This window comes from Gymnoscopelus braueri (assembly GCF_963280865.1).
Source record: "Gymnoscopelus braueri genome assembly, chromosome: 7".
Classification (NCBI taxonomy): domain Eukaryota; kingdom Metazoa; phylum Chordata; class Actinopteri; order Myctophiformes; family Myctophidae; genus Gymnoscopelus; species Gymnoscopelus braueri.
In genome coordinates this window covers 21,423,407-21,451,249 of record NC_137608.1, presented here as the reverse complement: position 1 = coordinate 21,451,249, position 27,843 = coordinate 21,423,407, and the positions used below count along the sequence as shown (strand labels likewise).

Sequence of the window (27,843 nt, the reverse complement as noted above, 5' to 3'; positions counted from 1 at the left end):
ACTCTACTATTAGTTGAATTGATGGATCACCTTTGTGAGAGCCTGCTGCTCTTTTTTTTTTTTTTTTTTTTTAAAGATATCTCCTCCACCAAAAGGTGTGGTTGGTTGCTAAAAAAAATAGTAATATATAATAAAGTAATGATGCAAGAAAATGTTCCGATTTCATTTTGTGATTTAATGACATTTATTCATAGCGCGCTACACACGGCAGCTTTGCCAAAGAGGGTTTGGTTGGTAGAGAGAGAGGCGACAGGGCGACAGCGATAGAGACTGCGCCCCGCCCTTATCCTGGTGTGCAACAACAGTGACCAGTCTCCTCTCTCTCTCTCTCCAGCTGTAGTTCAACCCCTCTCTCTCACTCTCACTCTCACTCTCTCTCTCTCTCCTGCTGTAGTTCAACCTCTCTCTCTCTCTCTCTCTCTCACTCTGTCCTGCTGTAGTTGAACATCCAGCTTTATAACCGCTGGTGGCTGCCCTGGCTGTAGATTCACATCAGTCTAGTAGTACTAACTATCCGGACACGTCAGTGTCGGTGATCAACATCTGACAGGAGTCTGACAGCTGACCAAGTGTCTCCCATTTGTTGCGCGCTGTGGTCTTTTTGTGAAATAGACTTAAAGTCGACTTTAAAACACGCGGCTTTGTGTTTAGTTTAGTCTAGTTTTGAGTTAAAATGCAAGGACGCAGCACATTCATCAGTCCCTTTCACAGACCGCGGTGTCTAGCGGCTGCAGCTCCGGGAGGAAAAGCCAAATTAACTCACCCGGGAAAGGCGATTCTGGCAGGTAAGTTTATTTGTCACGCGAATAAGGAAGTTGTACTTTTCGTAGGCTACATGCGCACCTTTTATAAACAACACATTACAACTACTACAAGGATATGCAACAATGAACGTATTTTTGCTCTCGTTCCGTCCTTTCCCACAGTTTATTGCGTTGCGTGGCGGCATTTAAGTGCGTTATAATAGCCTACCTACAACAGGTAGTCTGGAGACATGGTGGTGGTTTGTGTCACTGTTGTGGGTATTGTTGGACGATGACGCTCTAAAAGGAAAAAAAATGTTTTTTTTGTTTTTAACGCCCACTTGGATTCCCAAAGAACTAAACTAAATCACGTGTTATACATTGTTATTAATGTTCTGTTCTGTTCTGTTCTATTATATAGTACAAGTATTGACCATAGCCTGCCCCACAGTTCTTGCAGTTGTACAACATTAGAATTTTAGGAACACAAGCACAACTCATATTATATGGGGGTTACATTTCTGTATTTTATAAATTTGGGCTTACATTTAGTCTAAGCTTTTAAGGGCTATTTTTCTCTGTGTCAAATAACATGTTTCAGTCTCCACTTTGGGTCGTGACTGGCAACAAGCATCAAATTAGTGGAGTTCAACATGAGGTGCAGGCTGCCTTGTCACAATGGACTTGGGTTAGTAAAAGAGGGACCAAAATGAAACCGCAGGCACTGGCATTGCAGGAATCATCACTGCTACAGTACTACTGCTTGCATTTAACTTAAATTCACAACATGTTGATGTCATATACTGTTACTGTATAGTCCCTACTTTAGAAGTGGTTGAGTTGTAATGCATATAGGCTAATAGCCCTGCCCAAGAAGGGACTGCATTTCTTGTTCCTTCATCTCTCCATCTCTCCCTGCCGCCAAGCAGGCACCGGTAGCCTCAAACTGCCATGAAGACCATAGATCTACATTGATATGATTCTGATATGATCACACTAATCTAAAGATCACCCACGACGGTGCAGTTTTACATAATACCATTAGGTTGGAGTGATGCCCAAAGGATACTCAGGCACAGGGGCATCATTTTGATTCAGTGATTTAGTGGCTTATCCCCGCTGAGCACCCGGAACTCTTGCCCACCCTGCTTGGCCTTGACATTCCACCCCACCAGGCTCTGCGGTGGTCACATGATCAGCAGGTCTAATTGGTGAAGGGGTTTCTCAGGGCTGCTCTTAAATTATGGTTGTATGTTATTGACAGCTATTGTGGCTGTATATTGATTGACAGCTATAGGGTACTTTATTGACAGCATGGGTCTATCTTTTCAGCCGTCTGTCAAGCAGTGACCCCTGTAAGCTAATTCTACAGTAGCACTGTAGCCCAGAGAAACAGTGCATCAAGCAATATTATGAAAACAAATCAAATACAATAATTTAAGGAATTAAGGACATCTGCACACTGTCTGGACTTGCTCAATGTAAGGTACAATTTAATAGGTTAAATACGTTTTGGTCAAGGAACTTCTTCAGGCAGATTCGAGTGAAATAATGGAAAAAACACAAAACTGGTTAGTGTGGTTTAAATATTGATCATTTTGCAGCCTCCAGCTTTTTTCTTTTTTTTTTACAATTCCAAATATAAGGTAGATGTCATCATGTTAAAAAGAAATAATAGAAGTCTGCACACTGTAACTTTACAAGAAGGTCCCAGTCAAGGCTTTATTTGTAGATTAACGTTTCGACACAAGGTCTTCTAATCAGAACTCATGTCATGTTGTCATCAACCACCTCCTACTCATGTCCTCCTATCAGCTCAGCCACTGATGAAGAGACATGGAGCCACCATGGTGTGACCTCAACCCCCTCCCCCCGTCACACCCACTAACCAGATTCACAGGAAAATGTTCTGCAATCTCTGTCTCTCTCTCTTTCTGTCTGTCCCGTGACGCGTCTGTCCCTCTCTCTCCCTCTCTCTCACTCAGCATGTCTCTGTGTGGTCTGTCCTGTTTTGCAACAACTGCATTATTGCTGTCACCCTGCTTGGCTCTCCCTACCTTAACCCACCCAAACTCCCTGCTGTAAGGGAGTATTGATGTCTTACAGGCTCCTAGGGGTTATAAAGTGTGTGTGTGTGTGTGTGTGTGTGTGTGTGTGTGTGTGTGTGTGTGTGTGTGTGTGTGTGTGTGTGTGTGTGTGTGTGTGTGTGTGTGTGTGTGTGTGTGTGTGTGTGTGTGTGTGCGCAATCACGCATATTCGCATTTGCAGCAGCGCCTGTCTTTTGGTTTCAAAGACGGTACATCTAGAATGGCCTTTGGACCTGAGCTCTGCTCAGATGACTCAGCTATCGGGGCAATGAGGTACAACTGGCCTTTAGTATCTGCCCTGAGGTGCTGGCCATCAGACACGCAGCCAGCTGTTTACTGTGCCAGCATACAAAACCCCTGCAGACACTGTCTGGCCGTCCATAAATCCTAACAGCACTCACACTGACATCTCTCCTAGTGCTCTGACGCTGCTTTCCATTTATCTCTTATATTTGGCAGCATCGTTTGGTGTGTGTGTGTCTGTGAGTGATGTATGTTTGTTTGTGTGTGATGAGATGGACCTATTCGTCAAGCTTTAATGGAAGCTGGTTTCTATGTGTTTGTAATGGCGTACTTGTTCTTGTAATTTGTTACTTCCCTGTACCCCCACCCCATTGTTTCTAATATTTCACACCTTAAGTACATATCCTGGTACGTATCCTATTGCGCTGTGGTACGCAGGTGGGACTAGGACATTATTATCCGTGTGTTCTTGCTAAAGGCTCAGCTGGTGGAACGCGGGGCTGTGGAAGGACACCTCTGGCATATTGGAGTGAGAAATGTGAGAAGAAAATAAATATCCAAACAAAAAGGCAAAGGAAGGGTGGAGGTCTCAAGTCAAACTCCTCTCCGTACCCAAAGGCTGTGAGCACTGAGCAGACAGCAAGCAGTGGGGAGGCCTGCCCTTAATGGAGGAGAGAGGTCTGACATTTCTTTAAAAAGCACTTAGACGATGGCAGGAGGACCAGTTTTTATTCTGAGGCTATTCGGGTTGTATAGTTTGAGTTGTATGACCTCTGCTCAGATTTTTGTCAGTTGGACGTGGAAGAAGAGAACAGCTCTATGCATATCCCCCGCGGGGGGGGGGGGGTTAACGGGTCTCTGGTCCTGATTTTCTGCATGCTTGTATTTGTGCATTCCTTCACTGTTGTGTCGGTCCTTTATGTATTGTGTAGAAGCCTGCCTGTTCATGAGAGAGAGAGAGAGAGAGAGAGAGAGACGTGGGTCACAGAAAGGGCCTCAGAGAGGGGAGGGAGGGGGGTCAAGCGAGAGAGAGAGAGAGCATCTACCCCAATTCTCGCTCTCTCGCTCTCGCTCTCTCGTTCTCTAGCTCTCGCTCTCTCTCTCTCTCTCTCTGTCCTGCCTCGGGCAGTCAGTTACATTTTCTGAGTCTCCTTTCAGACGCGGGTGGCTTGTCAAAGTGTGCACTTCCTCCCTGTTGGCTCACTGTATTTGCCTTCATACACGCCACACTGCATGGCATTGGACCAGACGTCCACTTACACAAACCTCTGCTCACTTGGCCTGGCCCCACACCTCCATTCCTCTACTCACGTTGCCAGTGAGCTGTTGGCACAACAGTGTAACATGTGTCTATCTATGGTGGTCTACAGAATCAAACTAACTGCAGTTTAATTCAATAGTGGCTTATACTTGACATTTAATGCCACAGTGGACAGCACACAGTCAAATCCTCAGTGTTCATGTATATTTATTTGTAACTCTGAGAGTAAAGTTAAATTAAGAATTTTACAGTGTAGTTAGTTAGTAGTTAGTATTTAGTTTGGTTAGAAAAGAAGCTAAAGCTCAGGCTTGGTTTTCTTTTTAGAAACAACTCCTGCTTTTCTTTGTTGCCAGGAAAAAACTAATTTAGGCTACGTTCTTCCCTCTTCTTGATTATGGTGATCTGTTGTACATTCAGGCCTCTGCCAAACAGATGCACTGGCTGGATATACTGTGCACCACCACTATGCTCTGAGGTTTATCACAGGCTGGATACTGTGTACCATGTTGCTCTGACGTAAGGCAAGACAATGCACGTTTATTTGTATTGCACATTTTGACAACAAGGCAATTCAATGTAACCTGACTCCGTCAAATGGAAGAAGCTTGCGACACACATTTTGTTTCACAGCCTACTTCCATCTGAGACTTCGGTCGCAGAATCGATGACAGACGGCGTTTCATTTTGTTCAAGCTACTAGGCAGGTGATTGGATGATCCCGCCCCTAGCAGCCACTGATGGGTTCTAACACGCAGCGGACCGGGCAGCTTTACTCCCTGAGCAATCCCAGACCTCCTTCCTGAAATCAAATGCAAATGAGATTTCCGGAGGGAGGGGGGTTTACCAGGCTGTAACCTAAAAAGCTCTCACTGTTGCACCTGAGTAGGGTGGCCTTCATTGGCCTTGTGTAGACTCACTCATTGGCACATATTAATTTAATGTATTTCAATTTCATATTATTTAAGTCTATCCTTGGTCTGCTTCCCTCTTACCTTTGCGGGTATATCTAACACAAAACAAGTAGGCCTAAGTATTGTCCGTGTTCAAACGACAGCCTATTACTGTCCTGTCCGTCGGGACGGACAGTAAGAGGCTCAAACTGAGCTCAGCATACAAGCTTTTATGTGCGTTACCCCTGCAGATTGGAATGACCTGCAGGCAGTTATTTAAAAAATACTAGATTTTAAGGCCACTTTGCAGCCTGAAAATCCGGTTTTGAAGCCTGAAAATCCGGTTTTGAAGCAGCCTCCATATAAGGGCATGTCACGTCTGTGACGTAACCCAAGAGTGTGTCCCAAAATGTAACAATTCACACCCGGTAACATTGAAATTGAAACGTGAAAGCCAGATAAGCCAAATGTAGTGAATGGTTTGGAGGCAGATTATTTCAGAAATTCTTCTGAATTCTTGAATTTGGCTATTGTGAGCTTCTTCTACCATATGTCTGCTATAGGTACTAGCTTTTAAAGTTTGTTTTATGTTATTTGTTCAACTTTAATTTTGCTTTTAATTTCACTTTTAATGTTTGGTATTATGTTGTTACAACACTGTATTGCTGCTGCTATCTTGGACAGAGCTCCCTCAGAAATTAGATCTTGTGTCTCAACAGGATTTACTTGGATAAATAAAGGTCTACTAGGAGTAGTATTAAAGTTGTCATATCCATAAAAGTTAACATGACTCTCTCCGAGTCTCTCTTATTACACACCTGCAACAGTATAACACACGACAACACATTTCAAATACATTTGCAAATGAATGCCATCACCATGTAGCACATGTAGTTTGCATAAAACCAGTGTCCATGTAAAATTCATTGACATCCCTGATGTAATTAAACATTAGTGCAGCAGCATCAGGAAACAGTGTTTTGGACAGCGAATGCCCCTGAAAGGCCAGATGACAGATGAATAATTCCTTTGATCTTTTTGTGCAAGGCAAACATAAATATTAAGCCTCTATTAATAGACTACCTCATGTTTGATGTACAGTAGTCCTCTGGCTACGTTTCCCATTTGGATCGTCGATATGGATATAATGATCACGTCATCTCCTGCTCCAATTTTCGGCAGTATCCTTGTCTCTCCAGAGAAAAGAGCTAATTGTCTAAATAAGGAACATTCAGATGAATAATGGATACATTCAATTAAAGAAACTGCTTATTAATTAGCTGGCATGCACACACGGTTGCAATTCTCTCGTTAAGCGTTTTGATAGATTTTTCATATCCTGAGTTTAATCCTGGAATAAGGAGGTCAATTATTAATCCTTATTTCCAAAAGGAACATTTGGCAGAAGACCATAATACCCTTATGTGCTGTTTTTACTGTTTTTGTTATGCTGAAATCAATAAAGTGGACATCATTTTATTTTATGCTTATTGCTTATAACCTGCCAGAGCATATTCTCACACTATGAGCAATATCATTGTATTCCGTTTTTTAAAAGTATGCAAGTCAATCTCTAGAAGTTGCCAGTCCTTCCATTAGCTCAATGACACACACACACACACGCCAAGATAACATGTAGTAACACACACACACACACACGCACGCACACACACACAAACACATACAAGCACGCACGTACGCACGCACGCACGCACGCACGCACGCACGCACGCACGCACGCACGCACGCACGCACGCACGCACGCACGCACGCACTCTTTCCAATATTACGTACAGTAGTTCACAAATATCCAGTGTTGGAAGTTAACTTTAGCATCAAACAACAATTTCAATGAGACACCTGATTAAAGGTATAGGGTAAGTGATTTTCTTTGGTTAAAATAATTGTTAAATAGCTCTATATTCTGATAGTACTCATTGCTATAGAGTGTTTGTTCAGTATTAGGAGTCTCCTTGTCTCTCCACCTCTTTATTAAACAGAAAATGCATTTTCGTTTCAGTTTCAGTTTCATTTCCAATTTTATCCAACCAGGACAGAGAACTCAATCAGGATACAGATTAAACAAGTGAAATTGGAAGTGATGACACTAAGAAATGAGCATGCAAAATTGGAACTGGAACACTATACAAATTAAGCTTAAACATGGGTACTTTCTCCTGATTGGCTGAGATTTTGACACCTACCGAAAAATGTATTTTCTGTTTATTAAAGAGCTGGAGAGACAGGGAGACATCTGTTACTGAAAAAACACTCTATAGCAATGATTACTATCAGAATATAGTATTTTAACCTTTTAACAAAATACTTTTTGTTTTAACCAAAAAATATCACTTACCCTACCTTTAACTGTGCATGCTGTTGGCCATTTCAGACCGTTCATTAAAACTCATTTACACCAGGAAGTAGATTTCTAAATCAGATTTAAATAAACACTGAGGATTTTACTGTATAAGCTTCTAGTTGTAACTAATAAGCACATTAATTGGATGTTTCTTCACTGAGAGCAGATGTGATAGCTGCTCATCAGAACCTGTTTCGTCTCTGTAGCTCTGCCAGTTTACCTTCCCCTACCTTCTGTCACTTACAAAGATTTTGTATTTTTTGTGTGTGTGTGTGTGTGTGTGTGTGTGTGTGTGTGTGTGTGTGTGTGTGTGTGTGTGTGTGTGCGCGCACATGCAAACTGAGTGGCTGTGACTGGATCAGGGGCCCAGCTGGGAATTGCGGGAGCTGTTGATTAAACTATAAATCTGAAGTGGGCAGAGAGAGGAGAGACTAGCGTGCAGCGACACGTCGGTGTCTTTGCACAGTACATTAAATTGGTCTCTACGTCTGTCTCTCAGACTGAATTAGAAAAGAAGACACTTTCTTTCTTTTGAGCTGCTTAGTAAGGAAGGAAGGAAGGTGCCATTGTCACGCAGCAGGCTTCGATTTCGGCAGTAATAACACTGTATTTGATTGCTACCTCGGGCCCGCTATAATATCCCCCAGCAGTGACAATTCCGTTTCTGCGCTCTTTTCCTGTAATAGCAAAGTGCCAAAAAACATATGTGAATGCATCGATTTTGTGACTGGTGCTGTGATTGGTTGGAGATGAGGAGAGATGGAGGCGGGTGTGGGGAGAGAAGTAGCAGTGGAGGGCACCGTTGTGTGGATGAAGATGAATGGTCATTTTCTCTCGTATCTTATCTGTCTTTGGGTCCTTTACTGGAACCATTTAAGAATCCATCTCTAAAGATGTGTGTGTGTGTGTGTGTGTGTACTGTGTACTGTGTACTGTGTACTGTGTACTGTGTACTGTGTGTGCGTGTGTGTGTGTGCGTGTGCGTGCGTGCTCATTTGTAATGTACTAGAAGACAAACAACCTCAGTAGAAGCCTAGTACTCAGTGTTGTGCATCTAATAAGAATTGATCCTGAGCCCTGTCTTCCCATGTAGCCACGTCCCACAGTGCTTAGCGGACCACTGCTTTGGCCTCCGCAGGCAGCACAGTTTCAGATGCATTGCTGTCTCGGCTGAGGGAGATGAATGAGGTGCATTGTACCACGCTGCCTGCCTGAGACACACTGACCCACAGAGCTGGGATCAGTGTGGTTTGAATGTGTAGTGTTGTAAAGCCCATGTGATCTGTCCTAGCCGGGTAACATTCACTTATTACTCCACATGGGATTAGTGGAATTAGATCAAAGTGTGTGTGTGTGTGTGTGTGTGTGTGTGTGTGTGTGTGTGTGTGTGTGTGTGTGTGTGTGTGTGTGTGTGTGTGTGTGTGTGTGTGTGTGTGTGTGTGTGTGTGTGTGTGTGTGTGTGTGTGTGTGTGTGTGCGAGAGAGAGATAGAGAGAGGCCCATGACTCAGCTTTCTACAATTGCATTGAAAACAATATCACTTTATCTCAGGCCTCACATTCCTTGCTTTGTTGGTCGATTCCCAGCCAGTAAAAGTACCACCTTATCTGTATTGTGTAAGTCATTCATTGGTTAAATATAGCTGCTAGCTTGAGTGAAGTGTCAGAGAGATTGAGTCCTGTATATACACACTAGTAGAGTTATGTTCAAAGTACAACATATGCAGGGGGTCACAAAAAGAAGGACATAAAGGCTGTGTGGGCTGTGTGTGCTCTGTAAAAAGATGCCAGTGTTTGACCTGGGAGTTTGGTCATCATTCAGGGCTCTGATTGCCTTCCTGTGTGTGTGTGTGTGTGTGTGTGTGTGTGTGTGTGTGTGTGTGTGTGTGTGTGTGTGTGTGTGTGTGTGTGTGTGTGTGTGTGTGTGTGTGTGTGTGTGTGTGTGTGTGTGTGTGTGTGTGTGTGTGTGTGTGTGTGTGTGTGTGTGTGTGTGTGTGTGTGTGTGTGTGTGTGTGTGTGTGTGTGTGTGTGTGTGTGTGTGTGTGTGTGCGTGCGTGCGTGCGTGCGTGCGTGCGTGCATGTGTGTGTGTGCCTGCGTGTGTGTGTGTGCGCGTTTGTTACTACATGGCATCTTGCCGTGTGTGTATGTCATTGAGCTAATGGAAGGGTTTTGGCCTGGGTAATGGAGCCCCTCCCCGAGGGCAGAGCACATAATTTAATTAACGTCCATTCTGTCGTCCTGTCTCCTCTCCCCAGACTCTACCTTGGCTCGTGACTCATTCCTATTATCTGTAGTGTGGCTTCTGCACTGAAAAAATGCTGAGTGTTAATTTCCAAATGGAACCAAAAGGGACCCTTCCCTTTGGTTCCATTTGTACACTCTCTCAGAGCTAAATTAACTAAGGATTTGACTGTGTGTAGAGATACTTGTCCTAGTATGTAGGTCTTAAAAAACAACACCCAACATCATTCAATGTATTTCTGCTGCTTTAATCACAGGATAATGGTATGGTTTAAAATAAGCTACAGTAACAGTTAAGAACTCTGTGATTTCTGACACAGCATCTATCTTTTCTGTCTATATTTGCCTGCTCCTCTACAGTATTTCACACACCCAGTGCAGTCGGACTGTCTAGTTTGTCTCCGGCCGCGTTCATGATTTATCTCCGCCCGGCCAATTACTATTCCTCTCACCGCATCAATGTTTAACGTTTATGGGTGATAGCCATTAGTGCAGTGGTTTTAATGATCCACGATGCAATGCTCCATGATGTAATGGCACCTCCTTGAGATTCAAGTTCATAAAGTACATTAACGTTGCCTCCAGTCTGAGAAGATGACAAGATCATATTAGATGTTGTTGTTTCCCCCCAAAATGAAAATGCTCATATTGGATGGGGTTTGATTTAGGCCTTTTTTTTAGAACACATTACACATCACATCAATGGATCCCGGTCAGCCGCTGACAAAGATTTGATTTGTTGCCCTGTGCTTCTCCCCAGGTGGCATCGCAGGTGGCATCGAGATCTGCATCACCTTCCCCACAGAGTACGTCAAGACCCAGTTACAGCTGGACGAGAAGGCCGGCGGCGCGCCAAAATTTAGGGGAATTAGTAAGTACTGTATATGTCTGTCTGTCTGTCTCTCTGTCTGTCTGTCTCTCTGTCTGTCTGTCTGTCTGTCTCTCTGTCTGTCTGTCTGTCTGTCTGTCTGTCTGTCTGTCTGTCTGTCTGTCTGTCTGTCTGTCTGTCTGTCTGTCTGTCTGTCTGTCTGTCTACCTATTTGAATGTCTGTCTGTCTGTCTGTCTGTCTGTCTGTCTGTCTGTCTGTCTGTCTGTCTGTCTGTCTGTCTGTCTATCTGTCTGTCTGTCTGTCTGTCTGTCTGTCTGTCTGTCTGTCTGTCTGTCTGTCTGTCTGTCTGTCTGTCTGTCTGTCTGTCTGTCTGTCTGTCTGTCTGTCTGGGTGTCTGTCTGTCTGTCTGTCTGTCTGTCTGTCTGTCTGTCTGTCTGTCTGTCTGTCTGTCTGTCTGTCTGTCTGTCTGTCTGTCTGTCTGTCTGTCTGTCTGTCTGTCTGTCTGTCTGTCTGTGAGTATGTCTGTGAGTATGACTGTCTACCTACCTACCTACCTACCTACCTACCTACCTACCTACCTACCTACCTACCTACCTACCTACCTACCTACCTACCTACCTGTCTGTCTGTCTGTCTGTCTGTCTGTCTGTCTGTCTGTCTGGAACTCACTATCATCTCATTACCTATCATCCCCTGGTGCATTATGGATTCTGGCAGGCTGTCACCCTGCATGTTTATCGTGTTTATATGACTGAGATCAGACCCACATGCACGCGCACATGCACATGCACATGCATAGGCACACATTCACATACACACAGTCTGTTACTCCCGGGTGGAGATACCGTGCTAATTAGGCTACAGACAGCTGTTGCTTTCTCCTCTCGGTGGTCTATCTGGTTAGCTAGCAGAACGCGGAGTATTGGACCAGAGCCCTTTAAGATGCTTGTTGTTGCTGTGTGTCCCTGTCGTATTGGTTTGTCTGTGCATTCTACAGTATATGGTGACATCATATGTTTGTGTAGGTATGATATCGTTGCTGAGGGGCAGAAACCTTGCATCTCCACCTTCATAAATTAAAGCCTATTTATTTATACAATTTATACGACGCTTTGTGAGTATTTCTTGTTAACATTTGAGCCCATAATGACATGCCCAAATTAGGGACACCAGGATGGAAGTGGATAAGTCTGTCTGTAGGTTTTATGAATATTTAACCAATGAAAAGAGAGCTTTTTGTGAAAAGAGAGCTTTTTGTGACTAAATAATAACTACATTGGATCCATTGGAACACAGACAAAGTACTGCTTTTGGACAATACAGTGCAACGTTTCCGCCTAATCGCAATCATTTGAGATAATCACAATCATTTTTGCATATTTGTCATAATCGTGGTGGAAATAGCAGATCTACAAGCTCACAAAGCGATGCGACGCGTTGTGAGCTTGTAGATCGGCTATTTCCCCTATTAATGTTTTTTTTTAAAGTATACATTTATTAAATTATGTCAGTCATTTCTTTGCATATTTAGGTTATTTGTCATATCTGCCCTGTGCAACCTCTAAGCCTAAAAGCCAAACAGAAATGTCATTTCTATTCATATGTTCCAGTGTTCAACGACAGAAACACAATTGAATCGTTAATCGTAATTATTTGAGTGACAATTAATGGTCATGTAAAATGTCATAATCGTGACAGCCCTGCCGACAGTGATGATATGATGTAATATGTTTGTTGTCCAGATGACTGTGTGAAACAGACGGTCCAGAGTCATGGCGTCAGAGGCCTGTACAGAGGACTGAGCTCACTGGTGTATGGATCCATACCCAAATCAGCTGTCAGGTATGTGACGCAGCGGAACACTCTTCATGTCACGGACCCCTACTGTACATTGACTTGTATTTGGTGCCATGGACCCTCTTTTTTGAATTATCATTCTGCCCTAGAGACCCTGATAGGAAAATAGGTTTTGGTTTAACTTACAGTTTCTACAAATGTCACAATTGTACATTTGTATTGTAATAATCTAAAGGGAATTGAATTATTGTTTGAATTAAACTACTCATCATTTGACTGGACACACACACACTCACACACACACACACACACACACACACACACACACACACACACACACACACACACACACACACACACACACACACACACACACACACACACACACACACACACACACACACACACACACACACACACACACACACACCTCCCTCTACATACAGTTTGTAAGCAGTAAAAGCTTAAATAGAGTGAGTGTTCTCGGCTCAGTGTGACTACCTGGATCTCCTAACTCCAATTATTCTAGTCCATTACCCACAATGTACGGCATAAATGCCAGCCTACCCTTCTGGGTAATTATGTTATTCTTTCACAGCTCTGACATTTATCCCCAGACTCAGCACGCACGTTTCTCGCACACAGCCACAGACACACATGCACCAGGCTCCGTCTCTCACGCACACATACAGTACAGTAACACACATGCACACACACATGATGCATTTTATTGCCAGAATCTCCGTTCTCCAATTAGGGACGTTTTCTTGGACTCTCCCTTTACGTTTGCTTTGTTTTGCTGCCAGTGTGAGTGTGTGTGTGTGTGTGTGTGTGTGTGTGTGTGTGTGTGTGTGTGTGTGTGTGTGTGTGTGTGTGTGTGTGTGTGTGTGTGTGTGTGTGTGTTGTGCTAGCGGGTTGAGTGGAGCGACAGGCCTAGCCAGGCGGAACAGAGCTGCCACTCAACCTCAGACAAGAGACACAAAGAGGAGGATTGTGTGTATACTCCGTGTGTGTGTGTGTGTGTGTGTGTGTGTGTGTGTGTGTGTGTGTGTGTGTGTGTGTGTGTGTGTGTGTGTGTGTGTGTGTGTGTGTGTGTGTGTGTGTGTGTGTGTGTGCACGTGTATATACTGTATGTGTGTGTTGTGGTTTCAGTCTCAGCCAACACTTCCAGGAGTGAACCATAAAGGTTGTGCTTCTGTGTGTGTGTGCGTGTGTGTGCGTGTGTGTGCGTGTGTGTGTGTGCGTGTGTGTGTGTGTGTGTGTGTGTGTCACTGAAGATATGTGACAGAGGCATATATACAGAGGTGTTGACCTTAAGCCTTGTCGACGTCATTGGTCTGCAGCTGACAGCTAACATGCATGAAGGAGGGGCTTATCTGGGGTTATTTTTTAATCCAAAAAAGATTGTTGACAAGTGAATAAAAAAAGAATAGAAAGATGACAACCGTATTGGGGTGGACAGATGGAGATAGCATTGGTAGATGGACAGTCCTGTATCCGTCCTAATATCATCCCTGTTTTTTTACCGTCTTGCTGTCTCCATTTTTGTGCTCCTTCTCTGTCTTTCTTCGTCACTAGGGCAGAGCTTGCCTTTCCAGCATATGGGTGCAAGCTACTGAAATCATACACCTAACTATGATGCAGTCTATGAACAATTGTAAATAAAAGGATAGTGGTGTTGCAGTAAAATAAAATATCGACTATGTAACAGAAATGGAGGCAACAGCCAAGATGTAGCACATAAAAAAATAGAATTGGCGAGTATGCTACAGTTAATCAAACTAATTACTTTAATGAATAATAAAAACATATCGATTTAAATCAAATAACCTATTTTGGGGGGGAAATTAATTATTATTATTCATTTATTTTCAAAGTAGAACAATTGTGAAAATAGCTGATAATACAAGCTCATAATGCAACATGTTGTGACCTTGTACTGTATATGGGCTAATTTCTATATTTTTGCACGACACCATTCTACAACACAGTATGAAATAAGGTATGCAGTTAATCAGACTGATCAATATATTCAAATATAAAACATCTGTGATATATAAAAAAATATTATTATTATTGTTCGACTAATCGAAAAAGTATTCAATAGAATAATCGCTAAGAAAAATAAATCTATAGTTATTAGCCCTATTTATTGCCATAGTCAAAGAGCCCATATACACATTGCATTCAAATGTGATCTGGATGTACAGTATAATCCTGAAAATGAATGAATACACCTGGCTGACTTTGATTGAGGTGCTCCAAGAGGTGATTGAGGTGCTCCAAGGTCCAATCACAGTGTGACAGTACCTCCAGATGTGATCTGGCAGATGCGACTAGATACTGATTGCAGCGTGCATTTACACCTCCTCGACATGCATTTCTTACTCATTCAGATAAGATATCCAGGAACAGATCACGTTTTAAATTGCGTAAATGCGGTCTAAATTCATTCTACATCAAGCCTATGAATGATTATTACTATTTTACTATTTCATCTTTCAAAACGCTCATTAGGGCTCTGATACCTTTTCCACATGAACCACAGCTGCCCTATTGTGGGGCTGACATTCGGCAAAACGATCTTATCTACAAGCTCACAGTGCGTCACAATGTGACACAATGTACAATGTATTGTATCTATCATATGACCAAAAACGTTTTAGTCTGCTGAAAGAGTGTTCCTGCATGCTGCCTGCACATTATGGAACATAGTCTGTAAATGTTAGTAACATATTATACAACTTTATTTTATAAACAAACTGTATTCTAGGCCTAGGCTAGGGTACTGTACTCTAGATTGTTGGTCATGGGTGCCTGGCACCACTCGTGTTCCCCACCCCCATCTTTCGTCCACTTCTCCTCCTCCTTCCCCATCCCATTAACTGATTGCCTGTGTGTGCGGGGCCGGGGTGCATGTGTGGCTCTGCGTTGGAGCACCATGCAGTCAGGCTGTGGATGTTTGAAGGAGAGGGGAGGTTATTGAGGAGTCAGAAGTGGGACAGACAAAGGAGCTGGGCGAGCCGATGACCTTTTTCTCCAATAGCCTGATTTATACTTAGCTGTGCAATGAAACTCACAACGCGTTCTCTCTTTCTTTCTTTCTTTCTCACACACACACACACACACACACACACACACACACACACACACACACACACACACACACACACACACACACACACACACACACACACACACACACACACACACACACACACACACACACACACACACACACACACACACACACACACACATCCCTCTCTATTTACACCTGTCTTCCCAAACTCATATGATCCTGTTTGGTCCTCCTCAATCAATTCTTCAGATAAATTGATTGATCAATTAAAAATAAATAAATATATATATATATATATATATATACAGTATATATATATATGTTAGGACATTGATATTATGGAGGATTCGTTTTGACCTTAGGGTTGTATTGTCTTCCCTATTTGTTAAGGCCAATTCTCTACTTCTCTTATTCCCTTCTTTCCTCTCCTGTCTCCTTCTCAAATAAGGACACGTAAGAAAGTGTCCTAATGGAGTTCCGTTCAGTGTTCCATGGTCTCCGTGGTGACCAGAGCCTGACAGCAGCGGGTTTGCTCTCCGCTGTCTTTCTAATGAGCAGTGTTCGTTGGCGATGACGTGCGATGCCACCTCATCGCACTTCAACTCAGTCATAGAAGAGTACTTGAAATCGAAAATTACAAGTATTATTTTGGATTTTTCATGGGTTGTTTCTCATGTTTTCGTTTGGAATCAGGGGGGTTGTGCCACTAAAAGGGTTAGCTTATTTCTGCCGTGGGAGTTGTCTAATTGCGGGGTGCCTGTCATTCAAATAAACAGACCAAACCCACATGAAGACAGAGCAACCGATGTGGAATGTTAATTAACAGTCCAAAAGAGAGCATGAAATGGAGATAAACACGCTGCCTGACTGTACACGAACGCTCAGAGTGTAGAAATGGACCCTTGGGGGTAATTCTGACCACTGCAAGTTTTTTTTTTTTATGTCCAAATGCGTAATATATGCTCCGTCGTATGACGGTGTCGAAAATAGCAGATCTGCAAGCTCACAACGCGTTGCATCCACAGTTCCATTTTACTGTGTATGAAAGACATTGTGTAAGAAATATGAGCATGGCAGTTGGACAGTGGTCCAGATGTAAGGCAGACACGCACAGGAAAACAAAACATCCATCAATGGCAAGTGCCTGTCTTCCCTCTCCAGTTTTCCTCCTCTTTCCTTCTCCTCCTCTTCCTCCTCATCGTGCGCTCACTCCTTCAATCACCACAATTGAATTCCATCTATAAATAGCCTTTCTTGTGAAGGACATACAGGCACAGCGTTTTCTGACTGATTACAGTGATGCTTAAAAAGCACACACACATACATGCACGCACGCACACACACACACACAGATGCACTCTCTCTCCCCTTCTTGAGGTGCACTGCGTGGGCTGGCTTCCATGGCAGCAGTTGCTGGGGATCTGTTTATAACTCTGCACTTTATTGGGGCACTTTAATAAGGGACAAGCCTGTTGCAGGACGCAAGGTGAAAGATGCTGCCATGTTATGTATGCACAACGAGCAGTTTGATACAAAGATCTGATCCAATTTATGAGTGTAAGACCTTTTTTTTTTACCGTGACAACAAAGCAGTTTTCTATGCAGTGGGTAATGGAGAGGATGCTGTGGTGCGTTCTATTGAAATAGTCCTTCCTGCCAACCTGTTTCTGCTGACTCAATGCAACGTGATGATGTCCTGCTCTTTGGCACTCTTTCATTTGCTCGCACTTTGTCTTTGTCGCTATCGAATGCATTTCAGGTGTAATATATCATGGCGGTAGTAGAGCCCACACTCTTCACATTTATTAATCTTATTTCTTATTTTATATAAAAACAAAGTTTCTTCATCAGGCCTGATGAAGGTCATTGAGATGAGACTAATTTGGAGGAAGCAGTTTTACAATTCCACTACATTAACCTGCATTTATAATATAAGAGCAGTGTCATAACCATTCAGGCTTAAAGCGACAATGCTTATGTTTTATGTCCGCGTCCAATCTGGCGTGCCCCCTGCTTCAAAAATCTTTATTGTCATTGTAAATTACTAGGTGACCTACCCCTGCTTCAAATATGTTTATTGACATTAGGTAGGCGTCCTACCCAACACCAGGGTCTAAATGTATCAATAGAAGAGTAGAGCAACTATACCTCCAACCACTCAAGATGTGGTACTGTAGTTTTATTGTATTACTACACTCTATCATACAGATTTGTGAAAGACCAGCCGAAATGAAAAAGATGTATTTATTTATCTCTTATTTATTTGTGCATTCCCACAGTGATAACGAGGAACAGATTCAAAGCCGTCTGGCATAAAAGTCAGTACTGCTACGTAAAAGTATCCAGTATTTTATGTCCAGTATTATCTTGTCCAATGTACTAATCCCCTGTTGTCTCCGTTGTCTTTGTCAGGTTTGGAGTGTTTGAGGCTCTCAGTAACCATGCCAGGGATGAGAACGGTCGTTTAGATAGCACCAAAGGCCTGCTGTGTGGGCTTGGAGCTGGGGTGATGGAGGCTGTACTAGTGGTGTGCCCTATGGAAACTGTTAAGGTACACTAGTATTACCCGCTGCATTGTAGTCATATTTATTGACCTGCAGGTTTATACGGCAGGCGTTTAACCTGAACAGCTGCTGCTTATTCTATTCTCTGTGGTTAGCATTGTTTTTTATTTTTGTACTTGCTTATTATTGCTTATTATTCTTTGACCAGCGTTTAGCACAAACCCAGGAGCTCCTGTTGACTTTATTTGACACTGATGCACCTCAGTTACACCCTGTTATTTTGTCTGTTGTTGGAATTGTTTATTTTGCAGTCTATGTAGTCAAGTTTAACCTTCTATGTTCAGATATTTTTCTTTAGCCTGTTGTGAGACAGATAGGCAGACTTCAAAACAGGAAGCGCTATCAAATGTTGTTTGGTCTGGTATCTCACTGTCAACAAGCTCTCCCCCTTCTAAGTTTTGTACTAAAGGGTTAACTTGTCCTTCGTTTTATCACCCAAGGTCAAGTTCATCCACGACCAGACATCAGCCAACCCCAAATACAAGGGTTTCTTCCATGGAGTTAGAGAGATAGTCAGAACCCAAGGTAAGGCACAGTGCCATCTACTGTTCACATTAAGAGTTCACAGTTCATAGCCATGCAATTTAAACGATATGGGTACAAGCTAGCTTAACATTTTGTCCTTTCCAACCTGTCTAGGTCTGAGAGGGACGTATCAGGGCCTCACAGCCACCGTCCTCAAACAAGGCTCTAACCAGGCCATCCGTTTCTACGTGATGACGTCGCTCAGGAACTGGTACAAAGGTAAGTGTGTGCGTTTATGTGTGTGAGCGCCTGAGAATGGATATTACCATGTTTAATTTGAAACATACAATGAGCACACACACTCAAGATCAGAATGATGTACTGTATTGGAAAAGTGGTTTATTTTCTTGTCAGTCCTGACCTCTAGTGGTCAATTATAAAATTACAGTAGTCTGGGTTACCCAGGGTCAGAGTTGAGAAATACTGGCCTTGTACCAATAAACATATTGTCTCTTTTCTTACAACACCATGTTTGCCTGACTGGTTCAAATGTCATCAGGATCAGTGTTAAGCGTCAGACCTTGCAGTGATCGTGCAACCATCACGCCATGATGACCATGGCGCTTCCTCACCTCTAGTCTACATGTATTCTCCCCCCAGGCGATAACCCCAACAAAGCTATTAACCCCATACTGACTGGAACATTTGGAGCCATAGCCGGAGCTGCCAGTGTGTTTGGAAACACTCCCATGGATGTCATCAAGACGAGGATGCAGGTAGAGAGCACGTGCATGGCCTGGCTTTGTTTTTGTTTATTTTCTTATTGTCTCATTTTGATGTATTTTTTACTTTACTATTAGTATTTCCAATTTTCAATACTTTTACTTCTACTCCTCTATACATCTCAGAGGCAAATATTGTCCTTTTTAATCCACTACAATTATTTGAAAACTTTAGTTACTAGTTACTTCGTGGATTTCGATTATTTTTATTTATTATTTTTAAAACGTGTGAAATGGGACATTCTGCATAATGAGTACTTTACCTTTTGGTACTTTAAGTATATTTTGTTGCCAAAACTTTTATACTTTTACTCAAGTACATTTTGAATACCAGACTTTTACTTGTAACAGAGTATTTCTACATTGCAGTATTGATACTTTTACTTAAGTAACAAATGTGAGTACTTCTTCCACCACTGGTTGCTTGTAGTAAAGCTTTTTCTCCAGTTGTTTGAAGTTGTAAGATCTTGATAAAAGTATCGTTAAGCTTTGTAAAATGCAGCTCTGTTCTCTTACCTCTATCACCCAGTGACAATTGATGTATACTGTTCCCTCTCTTTTAAAGGGTCTTCAGGCACATAAATACAAGAGTACATGGGACTGTGCTGTGAAAATCATGCGACACGAGGGCTTAGCAGCGTGAGTACATCTCCATACTTATACTGTGTAGATTAGTTTACATTTCATTTTATTTCAGGAGATCGGTCTACACGGCAAGCCTCAAACTTGTACTCCTCCTCCTGTACAAATGTATTTTGTTGCAGTGTATGGAAAGTCTTCAAATTGGCCTGAATAACACTATCAACATTATATAAAAAACAAAATTGAAGTCACATTTAAGACATCAAGTGTGAACAGTTAGAGTTGCAGTTCTACTCTTGTTGTGATTGTATCACCAATAGTTTCTTTAATTTTTTTTGGTTTGTGCTTTTTACCGCTTTTCCTCCCCAATTTAGTCATTATGTCAATTGATTCCTCCCCACACACATTTCTGTGTTGTATCCTACTGACTCACCTACCAGTGAGGAGCCCCCACCGGGAGGACAAAGAGCTTTCGTGCTACTCCTCCCGCCCAACACTCCCTGCTTACAGGTGCCGCCCCAGTGCTACTTGAAACTGATGAGATCAGTTTCAAGTACACATTTACTGAACAAGCAGTGGAGTGGCTCAGGAGGTAGAGCGGCCGTCTTGGAATCCGAAGGTTCAAGGTTCGATTCCCGGCTCCTCCTGGCTAAGTATCAAAGTGTCCTTGAGCAAGACACTGAACCCCTAACTGCCCCCAATGAGCAGGCTGGGGCCTTGCATGGTTTCATCCGACATCGGTGTGTCAATGGGTGAATGTGAATTACGTTGTAATGCAGGATTTACCATATGAGAAAAAACTGTAAAAGCACCTTTGAATGATAGTTCAGTGTTGCCTTATAAAGCAGTGGAGTAAGGATAATTCCTTTTAACAGGACGTTCATGAAAGTTCTTGCGGGCTTGTTTCCAATGAGGGCCTGTGAGCAATTAGGGGTTAAGAGTCTTGCTCAGGGACAAATTTCATTTCATCGACACATATGCTGGCGTGGCCTGGAATCGTACCTGGGGCAACCAGGGCCTCTGGCTCCCTAGGCGGGCTCACTAACCACTCAGCTATGGCCGCCCCGAGTATGCTATCTGTGATAACCTACAACAGTAGACCATCTCTAGCCTAGCCCATCTCATTTGCAAACTGGAAACCAATGAAAATGATTGTGTGGACAGTGATATCAGCTCCATTCCTGGTCAGTATAGATAGAGCCTTTAGTATTATGTCATCGGTAATGAAGCAAATGATGATCATAGCCTACCAATTAAAGTCAATTGCTAAATATGTGACAACAGTCTGTGAATCACAAATAGACATTTCAACAAGTAAGCTGTCAGTGATTCATAAAATCATTTTAGTCATTATTTTCTGGTGTTATACTGTCGTTCTTGAATACAGAAAGGTTCTATACTCATCTCTCTCTCCCTCTCTGTCTCTCTCTCTATAGTTTCTATAAGGGAACAGTTCCTCGGCTGGGCCGTGTGTGCCTGGATGTGGCCATAGTCTTCATCATCTACGAGGAGGTGGTGAAAGCTCTGAATACTGTCTGGACGACAGACTGAGATGCCGGCAGCTCTGCCTCCTAGCCCTCTGTCACATATCCAAGTTCAGTGTTCCTCTCTGTAAACATTACCATATCCTCTGGGGGTGGGGGTGGGGGTGGGGTGGACGGGTAAAAGACAGATCAGTGTCTTGGTACAATGTTACATGCTACACAGGATGTCAACTAGCTTCTAGGCAGGAGCCCAACATAATTTGTACATAAGAAAAATATAATTGTTAATATTTTAGGGTATGCATGCTGGTATGAGGTTGCATAGTGGACAGGCAAATTTCCTGAGGCGCAGTGGCATCATTTTCCTTGCCTGAGGGTGTTTGGTATTTTGGGGTCTCGCCATGATCTGTGGGAGGAGTGTACACTGCAATTTTGCTGTCAATGAGGCCCACGATTTATGCCGTCCGCCTGCTTGGACCAGGTCAACCGGTAACACCCACTGACCAATTTAGTCGGCCTAATTCAACCAACCTCGCCACTGCGCTGCTAGACCATTCTTTTGTTCTTCGTCACACCCCATTTGCCACGCCATTAACTGCACTTCATGCCAGTTTGCCTTTTCCCCTAAAATAGGGCTCCTAGTCTGGGCAGAGTTGCTGTTGTGTGTTTGTCGGTGTCGGCGCATTAAGGCACCTGACACCAAAACCATACACCTTGTGCCTCCGCAAGACCGCATTAACTGAAGAACAGGGATTCTGTTATTTTCAATCATTCACAGATGTTATAATGATGTTTCCTGCCGGTGTGCAGGTGTCATGCCACATTCTGAGTTAAACTCGCTGTCTAACGTGAGAGACATGAGATCTGGTCAGAGGAGCCAGGTTGCAGTTTACAGCCACATTAACAACCATAACTTCCGTAACGAAGCCTTTTAAAACAACGGTATTGTTTTTATGATATGCCAGTTATTTTTATATGATGCAGATTAGAGTTTAGTTTACTAGCTACCACCAGTTGTAAATGTGTAATGTTTGATTCCTGTGCGAGATGCCAAGCCCATTGTACTACTACTGTTCAAAGAGTGGACTGGACTGGAAGACTAGTCTAAAGATTTTATCAAGAGAAAAAGTTTATTATTTTATGGTTTAAATTATATGGGGAGATGTGGTAAAAGTATTTATTGAGAGGTGAATAATGAATATCATTATAATACAGTTGAGAGACCATTTACTGTTGACATGTGCAGTGATAAAAACATTTTTAAACAGGTTTTGGTGAAAAAACAGTGTTAATTTTGATTTAGGACAATAATGGACTTACTGTCTTTCACTGTGATTGTAAATGACCCCAGAACATTGAGTCAGATTCAAATTTTGATCTCAGCCCTCATCATCTTATCCTGTCATGGAAAACATTTACATGCACACAATCTCTGTAAATAATCAGGTTACGGTGATGATTCCATTAAAGCATTTAGTTTGAAATATCATTATTTCTCTAAATTACCTATGTTTACACAGATGTATTTAGTAATGTGAGAGCATGATGTGATGTAATGCGACCCAGGTCAAATCTCTGTTGGTATTCTTTACTGGAAAGGCTTCTGGCTGCACCATTGGCCACGTTGTCATTTCTGTGCAAATACAATGGCACCTTATCTGTGTCAACTTCTTGCGTGACCTTTCTGACCCATGCACATATACAGTCAAATAAAATAAACCAGACAATGATATTTACAAATGAACCGAAAGTTTAATCCAGGTGTCTTAATCAGAGTTATTATACTTACCGGGATTATAACCTTACTATGATAAAAAATAAATAACTGTAGATGCTGTTTTGCCTTAATTGAGCTCTGATGGGGCTCTTACATGTTAAATGTATCTATTTAAAACACTAAAATACACTGTTGCTACCATCTCTCAGGTTATATCCGCATCCCACTTATCAATGTCACCCTGCCACTGGCTGATTGGTTCCTTCATATAGAACCCTGGTGTGAAAGCTCCACATGGAGATTCAGCACTTCAATCTTCAATTCCACATCCATTCCATGCATTCCAGAAGCCTATCGTCTGATTTGCTCTGTGTACTGAGTGTTTCTTACCAAAAATAGTGATCGACAAGCTGTTGCAGCACGACAAGCTTTTAGATCTGCCATTTTTTTGTGCGAGACATGTACTGTACGTATACATTAGGCTTATGTTGTGAGTCTGGGCAAAAAATCCATGTTTTTTTTGTTGCTGATGATTTGGTGCAATGTTTCGGGGATGTTTAATTTTTTTCTTCATTTTTGTTTTACTGTTGCCCCACGCTGTGCCTTTTATTTGATTATTATCAAAACAAATCATGCTTAAGTTTCTTCCAAACCTTGCCATTTTAAATAACTACTTGATGTGCCATGCGTGTCCTTGTGCCATAGTAATAGTGTAACGTGAGAACAGTCTGAAGCTATACTGTACATGTGCTGTAATGAATATGATGTAAAAAAAAATGATGATTTGAAACTAAATGCATAATTATTTTGTATTTACTGTTGCTGTCTGTCTGGGTGGCCGAAATGAAAATGCCTTGTGCTCCCCACTGCCAAAACAAAGGCAGGCTGTCATGGATAAAGCAAACTGAAGTTAACTTATGTCCAGTATGTGTAGTACTGTATTATTTATGATACTCTGTGGGTTGTTTATGACAGTGCTTGTGCAATAACACCATCCCCCTTCTCCAACTCATTGTGCTGTGGGGGTGGGAATGGGAATGGGGGTGTGGTTCAAAACTCATTAAACTTGAAGCGACTGTAAACATGAACAATGTTTGTCTACTTGTTGCTTTTATCCTCCCTCTTTCCTCTGTTGCTCTGCGCTCTTGGTTACATGCGATCACATTGAGACAGATCAAGGGGTGGGGGGGGGGCTGCGGGGGCAGGTACAGTAGGGGAAGCTTTGGACAGGGAGCTCTTTGTTCCTTACTTGGCCGATGTTCATATGGGGCAATTCTACTGTCCGTCCGTCCGTCCGTCCGTCCATCCATCTCTCTCTCTCATCCAGATCCATTGTGCCTCCGATGTTTGTTGTCAAATGGAATGTACTGTGCTCTGCTGAAGATGAACTGAACTGGAGGTGAGGAGACTGGACAGTATGGACTTCGGTACAAGTTAGAGGCAGCTGGATGGACACAAGTGAAGCATGGGCGAGGGGAGACAGGGCAGGGTCTGCACGACGGCTACGTAGCTAGCGAGAGGAACTAGAATGAAAACATGATGATAAGATGCTTTCAGAACAAACCAGCACATAGCTTGACAAGTGGGACAGTGGAGAAACTGCAGAGCTGCACTGTGCAATCTTACCCTGAACACTAGAGGGGGTGCTGCACCAATGCGATCAACAATGTATGGATCTGTTAGCATTCCTCAGCAGAAATTAGGATTGGGTTAATATTAGCCCCATCCCTCTGTTTTCCCCTCTCTGTCTCTCTCCTCTCTCCCCTCTCTCTCTCTTATGTGGGCACACACGTCTGTCTGTCTGTCTGTCTGTCTGTCTGTCTCTGTCTGTGTGTGTGTGTGTGTGTGTGTGTGTGTGTGTGTGTGTGTGTGTGTGTGTGTGTGTGTGTGTGTGTGTGTGTGTGTGTGTGTGTGTACACCCACAGATACACTCCTCTCCCTCTCTGTGCTCCCTCTACATAGAGATACACTGGTGACAGAGGCCTTTCCTCTCTTTACAACTGTACAATAGAGCTTTATGTGAAGAGTCCCACACCGGACTGTCGTTCAACCCTGTCTTCCCTTCATTGCACATACAATAACATCCTCCGCCTCCTCCCTGTCTCAGTGAGAGAAGAAGTAAGGGAAAATCATCTTCAACTAATCAACTAATGAGCTGAATGACCTGATGAGCTTTGACACAATAAAGACTCAGGGGTAAAACTTTTAACTCAGACCTCAATAGAAGATGGTTCCCATACCGTTAGTCAACTGAGGCTTTCTCTCTCCCGTATCCTCATCACAGAGATTGTTGTCTTTCTTTTACAGTAGCCAATAGCCATACACTGCTCCGCCCCATCCCCCTTCTCCCCCGGGATCCACTAAGGACCAGTGAAGGGAAAGTAATGTAATTGTTCTTGAGTCATTCTCTTCTTCAATAGTTTGGATACTCTTTCTCCCAATGAAGCACAGTCATGCTGTAGTGAAGACCAGTTCAGATCACTGCTGTTTGCTGTGACAATGTTTCAAAGTGTCTTTTTAAACAATTGAATATCGGCTCCAGTGAAAGCGCTGCTGTCCGTGGTGCTGAATTTGATTCAAATTTGGAGATGTATATATTACGAAAACTATTTGCTTTTACCTAAAGTGCATTTTTTTTTGTTAACTTCTTCCTCATCATCTTGTCTTATTGAAGCAATGGCGTTTAGGGATAAGTAAGTGCCTTTGGCCTATGACCTACACACACACACACACACACACACACACACACACACACACACACACACACACACACACACACACACACACACACACACACACACACACACACACACACACACACACACACACACACACACACACACACACACACACACACACACACACACACACACACACACACACACACACACACACACTTTTAAGCTCCACCTGGGAGGAACCAACATGGACTTTCAGATGAAGCAGTACGTCTACAAGAGAAAAAGCGATGGTGTGTATATCATCAACCTGAGGAAGTCTGAAAGAAGCTGTGCAGAAGGTGTGCTCGGCCAGCAGTTTGTCTCTGTGTCAAACACTCTGATGATGTTGTCACAGTAGGATGCTCCGCCCCCAAATACCAACCTCTTTGTCCCGATTATAATGACATGTACAACTCGTACATGTCATTATAGTATCCAGTCACATGGGTGCATCCTCCATGAATATACATGACCTTCCCGAAGACACAGAGTGGCCGTACCTCGCCTCTGGAACAATTCCAGAAACCTTGGGCTTGAATCATCTGTGGTGTCGACATCAAATGCATAAAGTACATATAGTACTTTTTTGTGTCATATGTATAACCCCCCCAGATGAACATGTAGATGATATATCAGCACAGCTGTGTGGCAGTGGGATTGGATGGAACATCAAGGTGACATTCTCCTCTTCCAGTTGTCACTGGGGTCAACTTCCTCCAGCATAAAGACACTGTGTTGAGGACATCAATCTGATCATCCCTGACCCCCTCCAAATGACTAGACTTTGTCTCCCACGGAAACAGCAGCTTGTCTGTGTTTGGGCTCGTTCTTCTTGGCGTAGTCTAGGGAGTCGTACACCATGGCGAAACCTGTAGTCTTTCCTCCACCGAATTGGGTGCTGAAGCCAAAGACGAACACCACATCAGGAGTGGTCTTGTACATCTTGGCAAGCTTCTCCCTGATCTCAGTCTTGGGGACTGTGGACTTGCCTGGATGGAGGACATCGATGACCATTTGCTTCCTTTGAAGCAGCCGGTTTGTCACAAACTTTCGGGTCCTGACCGTCACTGTGTCACTCATCTATGATTGTTGTGTAACGGAATGGTGTCATTCTGTGTGCTCTACCACTTATATTGATTCAGTGGCACAAACATCATGCAAAGTTTGGCCAATCCACAAAGCTGATGGGTTGGGTTGCCCAAGCAAGGAAGTTGAGCCTGTTGATGTCCCTAATATGGTAAATTGATCCCCATAGCAGCCCCAGCCAGACTTTGTGTTCAGCAGTGTTGACAACTAGTTTTCAATAGAAGTTAAATTAAACTCCATTGTGTGAGGAATAGGATGTCACTTGCCAAAAGAATGCATCCACAGGCTAAACATGTGTCGCACCACAACGTGTTTTTAACCTATAGATCTTTGACAATGTTGTACTATGGAGCATACATTTGTCAAGTGGTGGTTATATGTCCATATTTGGTAAACCCAGGGAGAGTTGTAAATGCTTATTGGATAAAAGCTGGAGCAGAGCTGATGCAATATGGCTTCTGCTGCTAAATTCAAAATTCCATTGAACCCGCCTCCCACCCTGACTCCCACTCAAACTGAATGCTGCCCTCAGAAGGCAATCCAATGAATATAAGTCACATCTGCTTTTAGACAATTGAATATCGGCTCCACTGAAAGCGCCGCTGTCCCTGGTGCTGAATTTGATATTCTGATTTGGAGATGTAAGAGTCCATTAGAAAACAACACTGTATTTACTTATAAACCTAAAGTGCAATTGTTTTGGTTAACTTCTTCCTCATCATCATCTTCTTCTTTTCCTTTCTTATTGAAGCAATGTTTGGCGTTTAGGGATAAGTAGGCCTAACTGCCTTTGGCTTGTGACCTATCAATCGTGTGTGTGTGTGTCGTGTGTGTGTGTGTGTGTGTGTGTGTGTGTGTGTGTGTGTGTGTGTGTGTGTGTGTGTGTGTGTGTGTGTGTGTGTGTGTGT

At 42.9% G+C, this 27,843-nt stretch overlaps 2 protein-coding genes across 2 annotated transcripts; one reads left to right on the top strand and one right to left on the bottom strand.

Moving 5' to 3' along the window:
* Positions 1 to 352: 352 nt before the first annotated feature.
* On the top strand, positions 353 to 24,195 carry LOC308087977 (tricarboxylate transport protein B, mitochondrial). The gene is made up of 9 exons (XM_080432250.1): positions 353 to 785; positions 10,587 to 10,697; positions 12,399 to 12,498; positions 17,948 to 18,086; positions 18,540 to 18,624; positions 18,739 to 18,843; positions 19,225 to 19,340; positions 19,912 to 19,985; positions 21,365 to 24,195. Exons 1-9 carry the CDS (start codon positions 674 to 676, stop codon positions 21,477 to 21,479), a joined length of 957 nt encoding a protein of 318 aa, XP_080288376.1. The 5' UTR covers positions 353 to 673; the 3' UTR covers positions 21,480 to 24,195.
* A 2,431-nt stretch (positions 24,196 to 26,626) lies between these two features.
* Positions 26,627 to 26,929, bottom strand: LOC308088944 (small ribosomal subunit protein eS24-like; the record flags this gene model as incomplete). Its single annotated transcript, XM_080433525.1, has 1 exon — positions 26,627 to 26,929. The coding sequence occupies one exon, from the start codon at positions 26,927 to 26,929 to the stop codon at positions 26,627 to 26,629; it is 303 nt and encodes a 100-aa protein (XP_080289651.1).
* Between the last annotated feature and the right edge of the window lie 914 nt (positions 26,930 to 27,843).